Raw genomic sequence first — 19,713 nt, 5'->3', positions numbered from 1 at the left:
ATATCCTACTGTGTGTATATGAATGTTCTGCTTACTCTCCCAAGATAAAGCTTTAAATTAGGCCGTTCTTTTACAGCTACTGCTCCGTGTAAAAATAGATTTGAGACTTTATGTATTGTAAACAAATTAACATCAAGTCCTACGTTGCAGGTCAGATAAGGACTTGGTGAACCAGGAAAGATCTCTTGCCATGTTCAGAGACGACTCCAAATCTGCTGGGTCCAGAAACAGAGAGGTAGGACGCACAAGTGTGTTAGAGCACGCCCATGAATACACACATATTTATACATGCGCGCACACACACACACACACACACACACACACACACGCGCACACACACACACACACACACACACACACACACACACACACACACACACACACACACACACACACACACACACACACACAAACAAAGTGGCAGCTGACCTGATGTTCCTGTGGTTGCCTGGAAGCAGGTTGGCCGTCCAGTTCCCAAAAAGAAAGCTAGAATGTCCCGGACACGCTCCGACTTCCTCACCCGCTGTAACTCTGAGGGGGCAACCCAGTCGGACGACGACGACGAGTACTACACCCCCGCCCTCTCCCACACGCTGCCCCCCTCCCTGTCCCTCCCACACGCCCACCCTGAGACGGACTGTCACAGTGACTCAGAGATGGTAAAACACCAGTTTCCAGAGGTCCCATGACCTCCGAACAAGTTTCCTGTCCACTCCGCCGTGCACCCGCCCCCCTCCCACCTTCTTCTCAGGTGGACCTGGCCGGGCAGCTGAGGAGGAGCTTCTTAACACTGCTAACTCCACTTTTACTGGATTGTTTCACTGCTGATGAGCAGAGCCATGTTTCTTCGCTTCACTCCAACAGGCCGTCACCGTTCTCGGTCCATAGTGAAAACTTTAGCACGTCACTCTGAAAGCTGTTGTTTTTCAAATCAGCCCAAACAGGGCTGTCAACTCTCGGCTTCATTTCCCTCTCTGTCTCAAGAATGCATCTGTTTTTAAAGGGATACAATATTTTGCAGTTTAATTCCATATTTTCCTTCAGTAACAACACAAACCAAACAAGCATTTTCACTATGCATTTGCATGCTGGGGTCGTTCAAACCTCTCACTAACGATGCCATTTCCTAACAGGATCCTAGAGCATGACTTCTGTTCGTCTCGCTCACTCACTCAGCATCATTCTCTGTGATGTCGCTGATTTCTTCAATCTCTTCAGATTACGTAGAAATATTAGGACCAGAATATTAAGTGTAGTGATGGGGGATACTGCATTTTAGTAACACATTAGTCTCTAAAGTCACTGTTCATAATGTATTGTATCAATGTGGTGCACATAGTCTAACCGGGCGTGTTAAACAGCTTAATGTCACGCTAAACCTATCATCAAAACTGCAGCATCCTGGACAAGTTTGAAACCTGCCTGAGCCTCCTCAGCTAAATGAAATGATTTGTTATTTGTATTTCACTCAGTTGTTGTTCTCTGCTCTCCAGTCTTCTCATAAAGACCAGAAGAAGATCCATAAGACCATGTCATCAGGAGACCTGGGCAAGGTTGAGGTCCTGAGGAAAACCTCCAGTCACGAAGGAAGGTAGATAATAAATAGATTAAGAAAAAATTGACACTGAAAACCTCAAACTTCAGTCCTCTCCAATATGGTAGCAAAAGAAACTTGAACATACAGTACATTTGTCTCACACAGTTCACGGAACACTATTTTTCCAGACTCAACATGACATTTAACCTTTGAACACTGAAGTCTAACCAGTTCATCTACAATTCCAAGTAATTATTTGTATCAAATGTAAAAAACCTCAGGCTGTTCTTGAGATATTGTGTTAAAAAGAAAGGAACAGACCAAAAAAACATAATGTCTCTGGCTACGGTCTGTAACTTCCTTGGAGGAATTATGTGACACGATATGTTTGAATTGCACAGGTTTTTTTATATTGGTGAACATCATCTGTGTTTGTCCTTCAGCAGGATGAGAGGGAAGATGCGATTCTGGAGTAAGACGAAGCATGGAGAGAAAAAACTGTCAAGGGAGAAGCAGGCTAGCAGGAGCGAAGCAGGAGAGACACATGGTAAAAAACAACTGCTGTCTATAGTTTGAGATCCAGAGACACACATACACAGTACACTAAAATACACAAACACAAATTGTTCCAGAGCGACAAGAATGAGTTTGCCCTGTAGATAAGCTTTGGCCCTTCTCCACAAGTCATGAGGAGAGACAGAAAGACGACATACATTTTCGTCAAATAATTGTTCCTCCATCTTTGTCCCCCAGAAGGTCCCTCTCTCCTGCACAGTCTGGACCTTGATGCGGCTTCTGCAACGGGGGTCAGGGACAGTAAGGAGAGCAAGGAGCTGTCTCCTAAAATAAGACGTCGCAGTGTGAAGATCAGCAGCATCACCCTGGAGCCCGCCCAGTGGCAGAACGACGCCCTGCACATCCTCACGTCGGCCCACGACTACCGCAGCATGAACGACTTTCTAATGAAGAAGGTGAGAGACTAAACATTCAAGCATTGAGCCAAATTCAAGCAATTTCTCAGTGCAGCGAGAAAAAATCAAGAACCATGAATTATTCTCTGGGAAATCAAGGACATCACAATTTTAAAGGAAGATCTGGATCCACATCAAATTAATTTGGATCTTCCTTGGGTCATGTCCCACCCCTCCACAGAAGTTCATGGAAATTGGTTGAGTAGTTTAGTAGTAAGTTAACTTTTCCAGCTAAAAAACAAACAAATGGACAGGGGTGAAAGCATATCTTCCTTGGCGGATGTTATTATCTCAAGACGTATGTCAGAACAGGAAATGTGTGGGTTTGTAGATGCCATCAGGCACCATGATCCAATCAGGGAGCTTATCAAGTCCTAGATGTTGTTTCCAAAGTTTGAGAATTGAAGCAGCTTGTTATTGTGATGAAAATGTGAAATCATCAGTTTACCTGGAATGTATTTGTCTCTCCAGATCGCTGACCTAGATTCTGAGGATGGTAAGAAGGACACCATGGTGGATGTCGTGTTCAAGAAGGCGCTGAAGGAGTTCAGGATCAACATCTTCAACTCGTACTCCACTGCTCTGGCTGTAGGTCCTCACTGCTCTTTTTCCTTTGTCTGTTCTCACCTGCTTCAAACCCAACAGGATCAGTGAGATAAGGAAGCTTTCAATCACAGAAAAGTGTACTGACTCATATTTTGATACTTCGCTGTGGTTGTCTAATCCATCTAAGATGTTTTGTACCACATGGTCCACACCAACCTGACATATCACATGGCTGAAATAAACTAAAAAAAAATTGAATCATAAAAGAAAACTCTTGGATGGCAAATGTAACTGATGCTTTGCTGACTTTCATGCAAACTATAAGTTCTGTCTTCTTCTTTCCTTTCCTTTTCCCTCCCACCCAGATGGATGATGGGAAGAGCATCCGTTACAAGGATCTTTACGCCTTGTTCGAGCACATCCTGGAGAAGACCATGCGTCTGGAGCAGAGAGACTGGAGCGAGTCACCGGTGAAGGTGTGGGTCAACACCTTTAAGGTCTTCCTGGATGAATTCATGACTGAGTACAAGCCCATGGAGGGAACCATCGGCAGGGTAAGATGCAAAAAAACAACAGATGGATGGATGAAAAGGAAACTGGGAAATACTTTTTATTGATGCACAAATACAGGGCTACATCTTCATCTGGTGGGATTTGAACAGGTTTATCTATCTCTTAGAATTTTAGAGTTATCATTTACCATTTTTCCTAAAATCTTCAATGTAAATTCAAAAAATATAGGGCTCTTTATTTATTTTTAAATATTTATATGAAACAAATCCAAATTAACAAATGTATCTTTCCAGGCTCCTAAACGTGAGCGCAAGAAGTCGAGGAAGAAGGAAACTGACATTGTGAGTTTAGCAACACTTTGCTTAATTAAATTGTTGGTAATAAATACAATTCATTTCTTAAATCCAACTGATCTGACTAGTGACTCTACTGCCCCCTGCAGGTGGAAGAACACAATGGCCACATCTTCAAGTCCACCCAGTACAGCATCCCCACCTACTGCGAGTACTGCTCCTCCCTCATCTGGATGATGGACCGAGCCTGCGTCTGCAAACGTGAGGATTGGAAAAACACACACACAAACTTAGAAATATATATATACATAAAAATATTCTGGTCACTTCAGGATCTGTATACTTTGCACACTACTTAAAAGCATTAATGATATCCGCTAATGATGCGTATACAGATATGCATGTTTTCAAAACTTTCTATATAAAGCTGAGAAAAACATGACAAAAAGCTCAAAAAACCTACTTGACAGTTCCTGCAACCAGCACATGGATCATTTTATTTGTGCATTGTTACATTTATAACACAGCCCATTGATTGATCCTCAAAGTAAGGTCAGATGAGATAAAAAAAAATATTTGCAATATCTTGGTTAAGTGCAATATACTGTTCAACTTCCTCATTTATGTATGTCTGTATTTATTAGTAGTCCCACAATGGAGAGATATTTTAATTGGCAGTTTACCTTGAAAGGGTCCAGGTTTTCTTCTGTGTGGTAGAGTTGGACTGAACAAATTAGAGTCAAGCCAATAAATTCAACATTGTCCATTTTATCCCCATCAAACTATTTATGGTGTTAAACATCCTTCTGAACACACTGAAAATAATTGTTACTTCAACAAGTCAATATTTGTAGAAGGTTTTTAGCTGAAATTGTGTTTTACTTTGTTTGATGTAGTAATGGAATATAGAACGTAATGAGGTTGAAATACTATTCTATAAAAGAGTTCTGATATAAATGATGTTTCACTTTAAAATATTACATTGTGTCAGACATTGTTTGAAGATGTGTAGATTTACATGTTGTGGAAGCCAAATTCTCCACAATGCTATTGCAACAACAACAAAATCATGATGATGTCATATTCTTTGGTAAAGACATTTATGGACACAAAGTATTTGTGTAAAGGATTTATATATTGTATGATTTTATCTTTACTTTATTATTATTATTCATTATTAGTTTTGATTTATTTTGATTTGCACATTAGGTATTTAGCGTAAAAGCAGATCAAGAAGTCTGCCCAATGAAACACACGCACGCACACATACACGCACACCACCAGCACTTAACACATAACTCACTTACCCACAGGCACTCACGCCCTTGTGTGTCGTGACTCGTGTGTGTATTTTTTTTTTTCACTTACACAGCATAAAACAGTCCCTCCTAGTCTTGTCTCTCACACACACACACACACACACTGCACATTCATACTCACAGAACTCACACACAAAATTTGATTAAGCCTCCTGCTCCTTTCATGAATCGTTACTCTGTCTAGTTCCAAAGCTCCGTCTGCACATTGAGAGGTCGGACATCACGTCCAAACTCTCTCTCTCTCTCTTACGTTCACCTGACCACCTGACTGCTGCTGTTGTTGCAGTGGTTGTTGTGTGACGAGGCTGGACTAATGTCATCAGTCTGATTGCGTTGTCTTGTTGTCTGCAGTGTGTCGTTACGCCTGCCACAGGAAGTGCTGCACGAGAATGACGACCAAGTGCAGTAAAAAGGTAGGTGGAGGTCTTTTTGTTCACTATCTTCATGGTGTTGAAATATACAGACACCGCAGAACATAACTAAATCTATCAGTTTTAATGACTTCTTAATTAACTTTGTGATGCAATATTGTCAAACCGAATGAAAAATTATTATGATATTATTTAAATGTGAAATTGCCACACAAGAAAAACCCATAATGACAAAGTGAAAGAAAATCTTTGAAAATTAATTAAAAAAAGATCCAGGTATGCAAAGTGTATAAAAACTTAAAGCTGTAACTTCCACCAAGTACTGAATTAGGTGTCTGAATATTTCTGTAAATGAGATTTGAGGTGTAGTAGGTTTTCAGTGTAAGATAAATTGGACAATAAAACTCAAACAACGCAACTTCAAGAAAAAAAAGTGCAATATTGGCTGATCAATCAAGACCACCTACATCAAAATGTATTTAATTTCAGTAATTGCAAGATGTTCTATTATTCTGGCTCTATTCTGGGTCTTGCCTACTCTGCAATGAGCCTTCATGGGCACTGAGCAGCATCAATGAGAACACATGACGATCATTAGGTCACATTCAGTATGAAAAGGAGGTGTAGGGGGGGACTGACATGCTCCTGTGCTCACCTACGATCCAGTACGATCCAGAGTTGTCCTCGCGGCAGTTTGGCGTGGAGTTGTCTCGTCTGACCAGCGAGGAGCGGACGGTGCCGCAGCTGGTGGAGAAGCTCATCAACTACATCGAGATGCACGGCCTCTACACAGAGGGGATCTACAGGAAGTCGGGCTCCACCAATAAGATCAAAGAACTCCGTCTGGGGCTGGACACAGGTGAGAGTCACTGTGCATTCACATGCTCCTCGAAAGGTCCTACTCTCACAACGAACAACTTCAGTGTGTTCATGTGCTTCGAAGTTGGAATGTGGACAAAATCATGAATGCTGTAAACAAAATGTGTTGTTTATTTAGACAACCCCTTACTATGTCTTTCAAATTTTTGCGGGGATGGGGTTATTGTGAGTTTTCCTAGTAGGGAACTTATTTTTCAGATTATTGGACACCACATGAACACACAATGATACCATCTCTGTAGAAGTATGACATGCAGCTGCTTGTAGTTCATATTTACCTGGAGTCTGTTCAGGCTAATCAAACAATAAATTACAGTTACTACTGCTACTACTACTACCTGGACTACTACCATGTTTACTTCTGCTTCAATCTCTACCACTATCATTCAGCTACTCCTACTTCTAGAGCCAGTTGCAGATCTACTGTTACCACTACTAAAACTGCAATTTCTACTCCTACTGTTCCTGCTGCTGCTTGCATTTCTTTGACCTCTACTAGTACTGCTTTTACGCCACATCAATTATTTAGAACATACTGTAAAACTACAAGAAAGAACCACCATTGAGTGTTGATTTTCTTGTGTCTCTGTTCCAGATGTGAACAGTGTGAACCTGGATGACTACAACATCCACGTCATTGCCAGTGTTCTCAAACAGTGGCTGCGTGACCTGCCCAGCCCTCTCATGACCTTTGAACTGTACGAAGAGTTCCTCAGGGCCATGGGTGAGTTCTTTTTCAGTCCCCTCGGAGGCAGTCTAAAAAAAATTGTATTATGTTTCTCCAAAGGCTCCTCCAGCTCATGATTTGTGCATGTTTTTTTTCCTGCTCAGGTCAGCCTGACAAGCGGGAGGTAATCCAAGGGGCGTATTCGGTGATCGACCAGCTCAGCAGGACACACCTGAGCACACTGGAGCGTCTCATCTTCCATCTGGTTAGGTGAGATGTGAGAAAAGAGTCAACATCAGCAGTGGCGCCTCAGACGAGACAGCCAGAGTCAGACAATTTGGTTTTGAAACAATATCTATTCGAGGGGATGATTTGCCCAGTGAGCCAAATATCTGTGCACTCAGCTTTTTTACTCTTGGCTGCAGAGGTATCAAGTTCCCTCTGTCTTTTTCTCACTCAGTATCAAACACTATAGAGCTAAACGTCACATGCCATCCTCTCATTATTTTTGGGGAAGATACAAGATACAAGATACATTTATTTATCCCAAACACATGCACAGACACACTCATGCAATTGAGGGAAATGTGTCCTCTGCTTTTAACCCATCTGGTGCAGGACACACAGAGCAGTGGACAGCCATGTATGGGCGTCATATTGATTGAGCAGGGACCCCCTACTATATATCGTATACAATTGTGTTTTATATTAAACTGGGCCTAGTGCATGTATGTTATTTTGCATTAAAAACTAAGCTATTCAAATAATACACAGGTTCATATATTCATATTTTTATTTTAGACATGTACAGAGTGGACGTGCCACTTCCATTTATAAACATACATCTTGCATACAACACTGAGCTATTAAAGTAATTCAAAGATTCATGTTAATGTCTATTTAAAGACATTAACTGTGAAAAAATTGGTTGGGATTTTTTTTTCTTTATTAGAAATAAATCAACAAGAAATTTCACAACCACCCCCCCTGCAGTACCTCTGCGGACCCCCTGTTGAAGACCTCTGCTCTAAGGATCAACATCAGGATTGACTGATGTTATATTGTGGTGTGTTACAGGATCGCCCTGCAGGAGGAGACGAACAGGATGTCAGCCAACGCCCTCGCTATCGTGTTTGCTCCCTGCATCCTGCGCTGCCCCGACTCCATTGATCCTCTGCAGAGCGTCCAGGACATCAGCAAAACCACTGCGTACGTCCACTGACCTCAGACTAACAGTCCCAACCATCACACAGGGCTTTTAATAAGAACAACTGCCAGTTTTATTGATCAAATGAGTGTGGATAGCAAACATTTTATAGAGATTTCCTATTTAACCCTTTTTTACCCATTTGGATTATTTTAGTCCATATTATTTTGTATTGGTGGTCTCACTCAACAGTGTGATGCTACCAATAAAACAACTAAGTTAATCAAAGTTAATCATCCAGACCCTTGAAATATAAACGTTTTGATGCTCTATAGTTACTAATGTGTGCTAGGTGCGGTCCTTTTTTGATTGGCTCAAAGAGACTTGTATACCAATATTTGCAAACCTGCAAAGATCTTAACTCCATTATTGGGGCTCATAAGCCCATACCGCAGGTGACACTTCAGCGTAGCCCAGTGACCCAACCGAATGCCAATACATGAAAAGACTAAAATCTGTCCTGCAACCTGATTCAAATGCTGTCTAATAAATGTAATTTAAAAAATGACTAACATTTCACAAAAAATAACTCAACTTAAGTCAAATTACAGAGCATTATGACAATAGTGGCTGAATGACCAGTTACAATTGGTGTCATTAGAACAGAATACAAACTCACATACTTCCTAATGTATGCATAATAACTAAACAAAGAAGGATTTTTACAAATCATTGTCCTAAATGGATTTCCTCCCTTTTGGAAGCTCTTCTAAAGCTTCTGATGCCACAGGGAATTTATAATTGCATTATTTGCAGTTTCAGCCAATTCATCCCCACAAGCAAAGACATTACCTTTATTTCAGCCAATTTGTTTATTGATATTTTCAAATAACTTCCAATAATAAAAAGGCATTCATGGAAAACTCCGTTCTTTCATTGAGTCTTACCTTAGATGTCAGATAATCGAAACACAAACAACTAAATGGCCCTGAGTAGAGTACATACCCCGCCAACACCGAACAGTCCCCTTTCAGACCACATTTAAAAACACTTGCAAGTGATTGATCCTGGTTTTTATTTGGAGCTGCACTACAGTGCACACATTCATAAACACCAGTCCCTAAAACTTGTCTGATTGTTTTTGTGAAGATCTAATTCCCTGATCCAGATCTGCGTCAGAATTGATTTGTTTCTTCTCTGACCCAAACCCCATCCTTCCACCAAGTCAGTTAGTTATTGAGAAATTTTGCTTACAGACAAACGCTCAAACGAATGAACAGGGGAAAACATAACCTTGATGGTGGAGGTGAAAAATATAATGGAGTTGTGTTTAAATATGAGCACCACTCATTCACTCATTTACCAAAGCCATTAAGACACTGTTTATGTGTTTACTCAATTAAAAAGTGATTTAGTAAATCACTAGTGTACAACTGAGAACTGGGGAGATAATTAATGATGTATTTACTAATAACTTGTGCAGCCCACCCTTCTATTCTCTACTTAATACATCTCTCCCCCCTCAGATGTGTGGAGCTCATCATCAACGAGCAGATGAGAAAGTACAGAGCTCGACTGAAGGACATCAGCAGTCTGGAATTTGCAGAAAGCAAAGCCAAGAGCAGACTGACCCACATCAGGAAATCCATGGTGAGACCAGACCCCAGCTGCCGTCAGTCGCCATGACAACAAGCTTCTATGATAGCATGCATAATCCTTATCGCCTGTAACTGAGGTGGTTCTTTTCCCACTTGATCCTCTCACTCATCACTGAAACAGTGACAGTGCTCAGCTCTACGAGCAGCTGCCATGGATTTCACAGTCACCGCCATGGCAGGAGTTCATTCCTTTGTGTCGATTTACATCTTTCATCAACAGATCCTCGTGTTACACAAGCAAAAAAGCCCAAAAAAATTACACAATCAAAGGGGGACATAGATCGGAAATGTAATCAATAGGTCACAGTTGCGTTGTATTGAAAATATACTGCTCTTGGAATGTAAAATACAGTTGTTAAATTCCTCACAATTTGCCTAAACATGTGCAACAACCCTCTCTTTCATCTAACTTGGCTGAATAAAACCTCGTCATCATTTATACACGTTCGTCCTCTCACTCACTTAAAGTTACAGCAGAATCTCAGGAGCATCTAAAAATGCATTGACAAAAAGCAATGTCCATAAACAAAAGAAAAACTAACGTCAGGCAACTCAGTAATCTGCCAACTGCGAGCATAAACCATAAGTTGATGGCAGTGCTGCACATATTGGACATTTAAATCTATACATTAGAAATAAAGATAAGAGGAAATAATATACGAGTTAAGACAAGACAAGTTGACACTGAGTTAGGAATAGAGTAATTAAAAGGAAACAAATATATGCAAATAATGCAACACAGCAGCAGCAGAAACACTGTCATCACAGTGCAATAACACAATGTACAATGTGAACTATAACTTACATGACTTCCTCAGGAAACTATTTTATGTTAGGAAAATATTTGAAAGCAGATCAAACTAGGGACAAACGGTAGCTCCACGTGTACATGGAGAGAGCAGAGAACATCCCTCTGGGGTTGACTATACTTTAGACCATTACTTCATATTAATCCCATTATTTGGGATATGGAGACTGATCTGGAGGGAACCAACCAAATGCAGCTCAGTTTTACCTGAACATCAGGAAATCGAATTTAATTAAATTACCTTCACCGCTCCACAAACCCTAATCTGTCCTTCCTTCCTTCCTTCCTCCACCCCCTGCCCTCCCTCCAGAAACCAGTACTAATTGCTGTTAGGTTTATGAGCATTACCCGCACTGCCACCCCGGTATGTATGCCCCCCCTCTCACTCCATGTGGCCGCCCACTGTCCGTCCCGTCCTATCTGTCAGTCTATCTACCTCGTCCACTCATCTACCGTCTGTAGCGTCCAGTCAACGTACTCATCACTCCTGTCTGTCAACTGGTTCGCTTTTAGCTGTCTGACTCTGTCTCTGTACTCCACTCTTGAGCTGTCCGAGTGTTTAGTGAGGATAATGTGGATATTTACCCCCCTAATATTTCACCTATTATGGCAATGTCTGTTTTTTATGACCGACCTGACGCAAATCTGTCAGTTGAATTTTTGCTTGCTTAGCAAAAAAATACTTTGGGCTTTCATTGTAAAGTATTTAGTGAAAAAACGTTGCTAGTTTATTAATAACTTACAAATAGCAACACAATAGAGTATCAATTGATTTAAGTGATTCTTAAGAATCCAGAATATTTTGTCCGACAGAAATACTACCGCTAGCTTGATAGCATAAGCATTTCTCGTGTAAACAGCTGGATGTTAGCTTGATTTGCCTTAGTTCTTCACTTGGAAGTGAAACAGTGAAAGTGTAGATGAGTACGTGCCATACTATAAAAATTAGCTGTAGTGAGTCTTAATTACTTCATTATATCCATTAATTAATTATAATAAAGATGCAATAGAGTAGAAACTCATGATAATACAAGAATAATCACGCTTTAATGAGAAAGAAGTCTTATTTAGATTGTTAGGAGATAACCAGCAAGGCAAACCCATGCTCACTAGAGTTAGATAATTACAATACCCCTTTAAATATCACACAGATGTAACATGTGAAACTCACAGTCGACCACTACCAATCATTTCCTCCTCTTCAAAAGAGGCAGTTTCTTTTGAACAGACACAGTTTCTTAAACAATCTTTATAAAGTCCTGATACTTGTGGTGCTGATGAGCCAAACGATAGAGTATTTTGTTATTTGTGAAACCTGGACTAAAGTATAACTTAGCAAGATGCTTTAAATTCCTCATTTAAATGCAGACAACAGCTGATCCTCCAATATTCCCACCTGTGTGTGTGTGTGTGTGTGTGTGTGTGTGTGTGTGTGTGTGTGTGTGTGTGTGTGTGTGTGTGTGTGCGTGTGCGTGTAGTTAGTATTTGGTCAAAACATCCAGCGAGTCCACCATCTGTGCTTCATCACTGTCACTGTCAACAGCCGACTGATTATTGTTGTTGGTCACCCTGGGCGAATACATTCTCATGCTTTGTAACTCTTTGTGTGTGAATCTGCAGAGCATAGGCCGCGTTCGCCCGAGCAGCACCCACACGCCCTCGCCTCCCCTCAGCCCCCGAGCGTCTTCTGAGCTGGATGGAGACAGTGCAGGAGGAGGAGAAGGAGGAGAGGATGCAGCGGAGGCTGGGCTGAACGAGCCACAGCAGCTGGCGATGCAGCAGGAGGAGCGGATCCTCACTGAGCAGATTGAGAGTCTGCAGAAAGAGAAGTATGACGTCTCTCTGCTCGGATTATTCACATCATATGACGCTGAAAGTGCTTTTTCTTGAAAGTCTTAAGTGGGATACATCTTTTGCACAGGTTGACCAAGCAACAACAAGATATGACAAGCATAACCAAAAGCTTAGTTGAAAGAACATGATATTTGATCAAACAAATCTCAATCGATAATTCTGCCAGCCGGATAATAATTACAATATCACACACACACACACACTTACCATGATAAACGCCCTAAAGTTCCGGTTTGTGTGTGTCTCTGCAGGGAGGAGCTGACGTATGAGATGTTGATCTTGGAGCCGCGGGTGTCTGACGATGAGACTCCTGAGTCTGAAGCCTCCATCGGCACAGCAGACAGCTCTGAAAATATCACCATGGAGACCAAAGGAGCTACGTCCGACCCCTCGGGTAATTGTGTGTGCTTTTCGATGTTTGTGTGCATGCGTGTGTGTGTATTTTTGAACGTATGGGCATTTTTCCTTCTATACTTTGTATTAAGGCTCTTATATACTTCTACGTTCTACGTTTCTCGGAGAGGGCTCTACGGGGGGCGAAGAGTCTTTTTGATTTTTACTTCTCCGACCACTGTACGTCGAGAAAAATTCACCGCCAAACCCATAGGTGGCGCAACGGAAGACGAGCTCAGAGAAGCCTACCCCATTTGGGAAGAAGAAGTCCACGTGTCTCTGTTTACCTCTGTTAGCTCGCCTCCCACACACTGAACCATGGCAACTAACAGAACTAAATAAAGTGACACCCAGCGGGTCAAGATGCTGATGTTATCGTTTCTTAGCGCAGCAGTTCCCCGGTCTTGTTTCCTAACTGTGTTGCTGATTCCACAGCTTGAATCTGTTTGAGGCTACATGTAGCTAGAGGCTACCCGGAGCTAGCTCCCCTCCCAGCTTCCACACACAGTCAGCAGGGATTCCCGACACTAACTACTATCCAGTGTTTGCTTCTAACCTGACGGTATTATAGAAACAGTGTCATGATAGAAGTGGAATTAAAGTCGTGACGGCGGGTTCTTGCACTGTTACCACCGCAGTTAGCATGGTGGCTAGCCCGCTAGCCTAGCCCACTAGCGCCGTTTTGAAAGCTTGTTATAACCGTAAGTGACCGTGCACACATGCCCTCAGTGCTCTAACGAGCCACCGTCAGCCGGACAACTCCGCTGGCTTAACACACACGTCACATTAATCGTACAATCGTATTTGTGTATGGGTTTGATGCTACAGGGAAGTAAACAGAAAAGTTTGAGGTCCGGAAATGACGTCGTAGGGAAATGACGTCGTAGGGAAATGATGTCGTTCGCGGACCAATCACAGCCAAGAGCTGTCAGTGGGCTCTCTGACATCCGACGGACAGTTAGAAAAATCAGACGTGTACGAAAAGCTCTCCGAGGCGCTCGGAGAGGGCGTTCCACGACGGATAGGGCGGCCTTATCTGTCCGTTTTACAAAATACGTGAAAGCATAAATTGGCCTTAAGACAGTGTTTCCACTCGTCACTTTGAATTAATCCCAAAAACCAACATTACATTGTATTGTCTATGCTTAGGGACTCCAACTCCAACTCAGATGCCCCAGAAAGAGAGGCACCAACTCTGACTCTTTTCTAAATGTCACCAGTGGCAAGACATAAGGACACAATATGATTTAGGAATGCATACCTTAGGCGTAGCTACCAATACGATTTAAACACCTACATGGGATTGCCATACTGTCATAGCTGGACTGCAAACTGAACACCCGAATGCCCTCATCAGGATCAGAATCAGGTTTTATTGGCCGGGTAAGTTTACACAAACAAGGAATTTGACATGGTGAAGTGGCTCTCAGTGTGCTTGCACAGAATATACATTACAAAAACAAACAAAAAATATAGGTGTAAATATTAAACAGTAATAAGCACAGGTTATAAGCACAGGTCACTTCAATTCTGTTTGCATGGATAAAACACAAAATTCACCCAGTATGTCACCTGCTAAACCCAGAGGGGAAGGACTCTGGACCTGCTGTATGCTGACGTTACGGATGCATATGGCTCTTCTCCCCTCCCTCCTCTGGGGTGATCCGATCACAACTTGGTTCATCTCACCCCCTGCTATGTGCCTCTGTTGAAAAGGCGACCTTTGATCATAAAGACAGTGAGGAGATGTTCAGAGGAGGCCGATGAGACACTGCAGGCCTGGTGTGAGGTGACTGACTGGGGATGCACTCTGTGAGCGGCATGGACAGGACATCGATGGGCTTACAGAGTGCATCACAGATAACATCAATGTCTGTGTGGACCGTACTGCCCCAACAAGAAGTGTCTGCTGTGAAGGCCGATGCTACTCCGTTTTGACGGACACGGACATGGGAACGACATCGCTGCCGTGGAACACCCTGACATCAAAGCCACCCTTAATGAGAAGAAGAGGGCTTTCAGAGGTGACAACAGGGATGAGCCGAGGACTATTCAGAGGGACCTTAACATCCAGATCAAGGAGACAAAGAGAGCTACAGGAGGAAGCTGGAAGCAAACTCCAGCAGAACAACATGAGGGGGGTCTGGTGTGGAATGAAGACCATCACCGGCTTCAGAGCAGCAAGCGGCAGAGGAGCTGAGGGCAGCTTGGTCATCTATTTTTTAACAGATTTGATACAGCAGCCCCCGCCCCCCCCCCTAACTCTTCTGCGGTCTGTCTTTAAACACCACTCCTCCCCTCTCCCCCTGACTGTCCCTCAAATTGCTGTGAGGATTCCCCTCCCCCTCCTCCTTTCACCTCCTGTGGCGAACAAGCTACCTGTCTTCCTCCTGACGACTCTAACCCCCCTCCTCCCCAGCCGGCATCCTCTCAAGTGTCCTTCACACCTCACCATGTTAGAAGACAGCTGAGGAAACTCCCAATCCCAACCAGCCCCAATCAGAATCAGAATCAGAAGGTATTTATTGCCAAGTAGGTTTACACCTACCTGGAATTTGCTCTAGTTATTAGTGCATACAATGAACATAGAAACATAAAAACACAATAAATACAACACACATAAGAAAAACAATAAAAAACAAAATAAATATAAGATAAAAGATTTAAAAAGTGAAGTAAAAAGTGAAATGCAAAATGCTAAGCTGTAGAACAGTGTCAAATTGCAATATGCAATGTAATTCAGTATAATATAATATAATATAATATGTGTTAATTTGACACATCCTTGAGGTGTGGGGGCTGAATAAAAGTCCAAGTCAGGTGGGGGTCCCGGGCCCTGTCGATAAGGCCACCTGCAGTCGGGAAGAAGCTGGTCTTGTGGCGGGCGGTTTTAGTCCTGTTGGGCCGCAGCCTCCTGCCGGAGGGAAGAACCTCAAAGAGTTTGTGACCCGAGTGAGAAGGATCGGCCACAATCTTGTCTGCAGGCCTCAGAGTCCTCGAGGCAAACAGGTCCTTCAGAGATGGCAGATTGCAGCCAATCACCTCCTCAGCAGAACGGATCATACGCTGCAGCCTGCCTTTGTTGTTGGCAGTGGCAGCAGCGAACCAGATGGAGATGGAGGAGGTGAGGATGGACACGATGATGAAGGTGTAGAAGTGCACCATCATTGTCTTTGGAAGGTTGAACTTCTTCAGCTGCCGCAGGAAGTACATCCTCTGTCTCAAAGGGGCTCAAAGCCTGTGCCCCCCAGCTCTGTGGAGTGCTTCACCGTGTCTTCAACATGAGCTTGAGTCTTCAGAGGGTCCCTTAGCTGTGGAGGACGTCCTGCCTCGTTTCTGTGCCGAAGACGCCGCGTCCTAATCATGAAGACCCCGGAGAGACTCGTCCTGGATGAGCTCAGGCCCATGGACAGCCAAGACTTTGGATCCCATCCTGTTATCCCCCCAGGCCCGCCATCATCTACCTGCTGAATCACGTCTACGCACACATGGACAAGCCGGCTTGCACTGTGAGCGTCGTTTTCCTTACCTGTCCAGTGCTTTCAACGCCATCAGGCCAGCAATACTGGGCGAGAAATTCACAGCGATGCAGGTGGATGCCCGGGTTGTGTGTCCTGGATTGTGAACTACCTGACTGGCAGACCACAGTATGTGCGCTTGCAGGACTGTGTGTCTGCAGCATTGTCCTCTCTCCCTCTCTCTTCCCCTCTACACCACGCACTAGCTGTTTAATGTAAATGCACAGTTTTGTTCTTTTCTCGCTTTTGTTACATTTGCTCTTTTGCTGATACCTCCTCAGTTTTAATTGAATATCTGTGTCTAAACAGTGTTTTCTCATCCCTCTCTCCCTCTCTTGTTTTGCCTCTCGACACAGAGCCCTGCACTTATCGCTCCAGAAAGTCGGAGGCAAAGAGCAGACGAGCTCTGCATCGCCAGCCGGATTCCCAGGACTCAGCAGACTCCATCTCCACGATCTCCTCATCCTACCACCCCTCCTCTTCTCTCTCCTCAAACGCCTCCGGCTCTCCGTCCCCTCACTATCGGTTTCGCTCTTCCTCTTCCGGGCCACTGCTCACCTCCTGCAGTTTGGGGACCACCCCGTTGGGCGAGGCAGAGGCAGGTCACAGAGGTGGCAAGTCCCAGCACAGGCTCCGGCTGAGCCGCAGCTCCCCACGCGAGCCCTCGGGAACCCACCGGAGGGAGTCCGAATTCAGCTCGGGGCCACAGCAGCTGGTTCTGTATGGCAGCAACGAGTTCATGGTGTGAAGCCAAGGAGGGAAGGAACGCCTGCCACCGCCTGTTGGAGCACAGGAGGGTGTGCGAGAAATGGGTGGAGGGAGAGTCCAGGGATGGATGAGGCTGGTCATGGGGCAAGGTTCATGCCAAATGTTGACTGCTGCCCCTCCTCTGTTCTCACCCCCCTCCTCCCCTGGTCCAGTCAAAGCAGAAAGCTGTGAGAATTACAGAATCAGAATCAGAAGACTGGACGTACTACACAGAGGGACAAGACAACTAAGATGGTCAAAGACTGACGACTAATGTGATTAGAGGGAGTGAAGTGAAACGGTTTTTGACCCTCTGATCTCAGTGCTGTTTGACCCCTGCTGGAGCACCAGGGGTCAGTTAAGGGAGAGAAGAAGAAGAAGCAGAAGAAGGGAAGGACGGGTTGAGAGACACAAAAAAAAAACACTCCTGCAAAGCCAAATCTGATAGTGCCCTGTCTTCATTTTTTAGCATGTGGTCATGTGGTACAGCCAACCCCGAAGAAATGTAGCCATACTGACTGAACTGGCGGACATTTTGTCTGTAACCAGCACCAAGCTTTTCACGTTTACACAGGACATACCAGCCAAGGGGCTGCATGCTTCTCCATCACACTTTTTCCTATGTCAATCTGAAGAAACTGTACAGAAATATGTCACAGCTCTATGTTATATATTATTATTATTATTATTATTATTATTATTATTATTATTATTGTTATTGTTACTATTATTATTATTTTACAGAGGAAAAAGGTGAACATAGAAAGAAACTCCAATGCTGCTCCTGGGCCGTTCATTGTTGATTTGCCTGATTTCCTCTTTTCTCGTTTTGCAAAGGGAATTGTCTGGAATTCAGGTTCCACTTTTTGTTTCTGTGCTGGTTTCATCCAGTTTCCTTCCCTTTGCCTTTTTTCTCTTTCCCTATATCACAATGATCAGAGCCAGTTTTGGGTGACCTCGGGTTGTACTCTTCAGAAATAACAGAAGGAAAAGCCGTCAGTCTGTGCTACGTGTTGGGTGTTTTGTATCTGCCTGTTCCTGCAAGCTCTCTGTTTTCTGTCTGTTTCATTCAGAAGCATCAGTGTTACTTTTGTCAGGACTTGAATATTTTTTTAATATATACTATTGCTGTATTATACATTGGTGTTGTTACTGATATTAAGAAGATGTCATGTTTTTTGCTGTCAATATTGTTTCATGGTTTATTTTTGTTCAGATGAACGCCTGACTGTGTGTGTGTGTGCCTGAATGAATGAATAATTCATGCCACTGTATCAGCTCCCTCTCAGTGCATGTATAGTCATCTCTATACACATTACGTTTCCCCTATTATTCCTATAAGGGTGAGAAATCTCTCCAACCATCATGTCACACTAAAACTAACCCAGACTTACCAAATAATGCTTCTGTATTCACTGCACCTCGGGGGGAAACTTCTGCACTCACATACTCTCTCCGTCCATGTCGTCCTCTGAGCCGTCCGCCATACATTCTTCTTCTTCTCAAACACAAGCGTAGCTCTTCCATCCTCCTGTCTCCCGGTTCTGGCTGTGAAAAGTAGCATTTAACCTGCAGACAAAGAAGTAGCATCTAACTCAGACTGTCCTTGTGTTTCTGCATAATCCTAATCTCTCTCTCTCTGTCCATGTAGTGTCAGTGTAATCTTCAGTTTAAAGGACATACTCAATATCTTAACAGCGATGATGTCTCTGTACTAAAGCTGCAATATCCCTCCTCGCTTGCTGCGTCTGTGATCAGATCCCCGTGGGCGACTCTCGTTCCGATCTCACCAACACAATCAGTGTTAATCGACTTTTCCTTGAAGCTGGAAGTCTCCGTGAAGACTGTGCTGATCTCAGGTGTGAGATGCAGGTGTGGAGACTTGCAATGAGTTGTCTTTTTATAATATTAGCTCTAGACCTGTTTGAAAGAAGAAAAAAAAGTGTGTTTCGAAGGTGAGATGAGAAGACAAAACTGATTCCTGTTCAAATATCGAAGCTGGTATTTGGACATGTCCATGCTGTCTATATGGCATTCTGCAAAAAAAAAAAAAAAGAAAAGAAAAAAAAGTGAATGTACCTGTCACTGGAAGGCATGCTGTGCTTTCTCTGGTTGTTTTTGTTCCTCTTTTATACACAGTGTATGTACTATTTATGATCATGCTTTTGGGGTGTACATTGATTTAAAAGAATCTGTTATATAAGGTGTTATAAAAGGATATATTATCCTATGTACGGTTCATTATCTACTATTAATCATGGCAACATTTTATCAGGCCACGATGGGTCTGTCATGTTTGTGCTATAAGAAGCAGAAAAAAAAGAAAAGCGTTGTGTCTCATTGTCTGCGCCACTCTGGACACGGTTATGTATAAGGTGCAATTTGTGTTATATTTCATTTTTTAATTATACAAACATGTCTATGGTTGTAAGAAAAAAAAGACTTTATGGGGGAAATTTCATCTGCTTATTAAAAAAGCAAAACTGCTGCCA

At 43.1% G+C, this 19,713-nt stretch overlaps 1 protein-coding gene across 1 annotated transcript in view; it reads left to right on the top strand.

The window, feature by feature from the left end:
* The window catches only part of LOC133009208 (unconventional myosin-IXAa-like), a 107,823-nt gene extending 90,601 nt beyond the window's left edge, over positions 1-17,222 (top strand). Inside the window, exons 25-43 of the mRNA XM_061076639.1 lie at positions 151-235; positions 456-659; positions 1,494-1,591; positions 1,981-2,084; positions 2,291-2,508; positions 2,980-3,096; positions 3,420-3,608; positions 3,861-3,908; positions 4,010-4,121; positions 5,531-5,592; positions 6,217-6,409; positions 7,025-7,153; positions 7,261-7,366; positions 8,174-8,305; positions 9,770-9,893; positions 11,020-11,073; positions 12,330-12,538; positions 12,815-12,957; positions 16,831-17,222. Of these exons, the coding sequence (XP_060932622.1) occupies positions 151-235; positions 456-659; positions 1,494-1,591; positions 1,981-2,084; positions 2,291-2,508; positions 2,980-3,096; positions 3,420-3,608; positions 3,861-3,908; positions 4,010-4,121; positions 5,531-5,592; positions 6,217-6,409; positions 7,025-7,153; positions 7,261-7,366; positions 8,174-8,305; positions 9,770-9,893; positions 11,020-11,073; positions 12,330-12,538; positions 12,815-12,957; positions 16,831-17,222 (2,719 nt within the window). The remainder of the gene's footprint in view (positions 1-150; positions 236-455; positions 660-1,493; positions 1,592-1,980; positions 2,085-2,290; positions 2,509-2,979; positions 3,097-3,419; positions 3,609-3,860; positions 3,909-4,009; positions 4,122-5,530; positions 5,593-6,216; positions 6,410-7,024; positions 7,154-7,260; positions 7,367-8,173; positions 8,306-9,769; positions 9,894-11,019; positions 11,074-12,329; positions 12,539-12,814; positions 12,958-16,830) is intronic.
* Positions 17,223-19,713: the final 2,491 nt, after the last annotated feature.

This window comes from Limanda limanda, chromosome 8 (assembly GCF_963576545.1).
Source record: "Limanda limanda chromosome 8, fLimLim1.1, whole genome shotgun sequence".
Lineage (NCBI taxonomy): Eukaryota > Metazoa > Chordata > Actinopteri > Pleuronectiformes > Pleuronectidae > Limanda > Limanda limanda.
The sequence above is the reverse complement of the archived record's forward strand: the minus strand, read 5'-3'. Positions and strand labels throughout refer to the sequence as shown.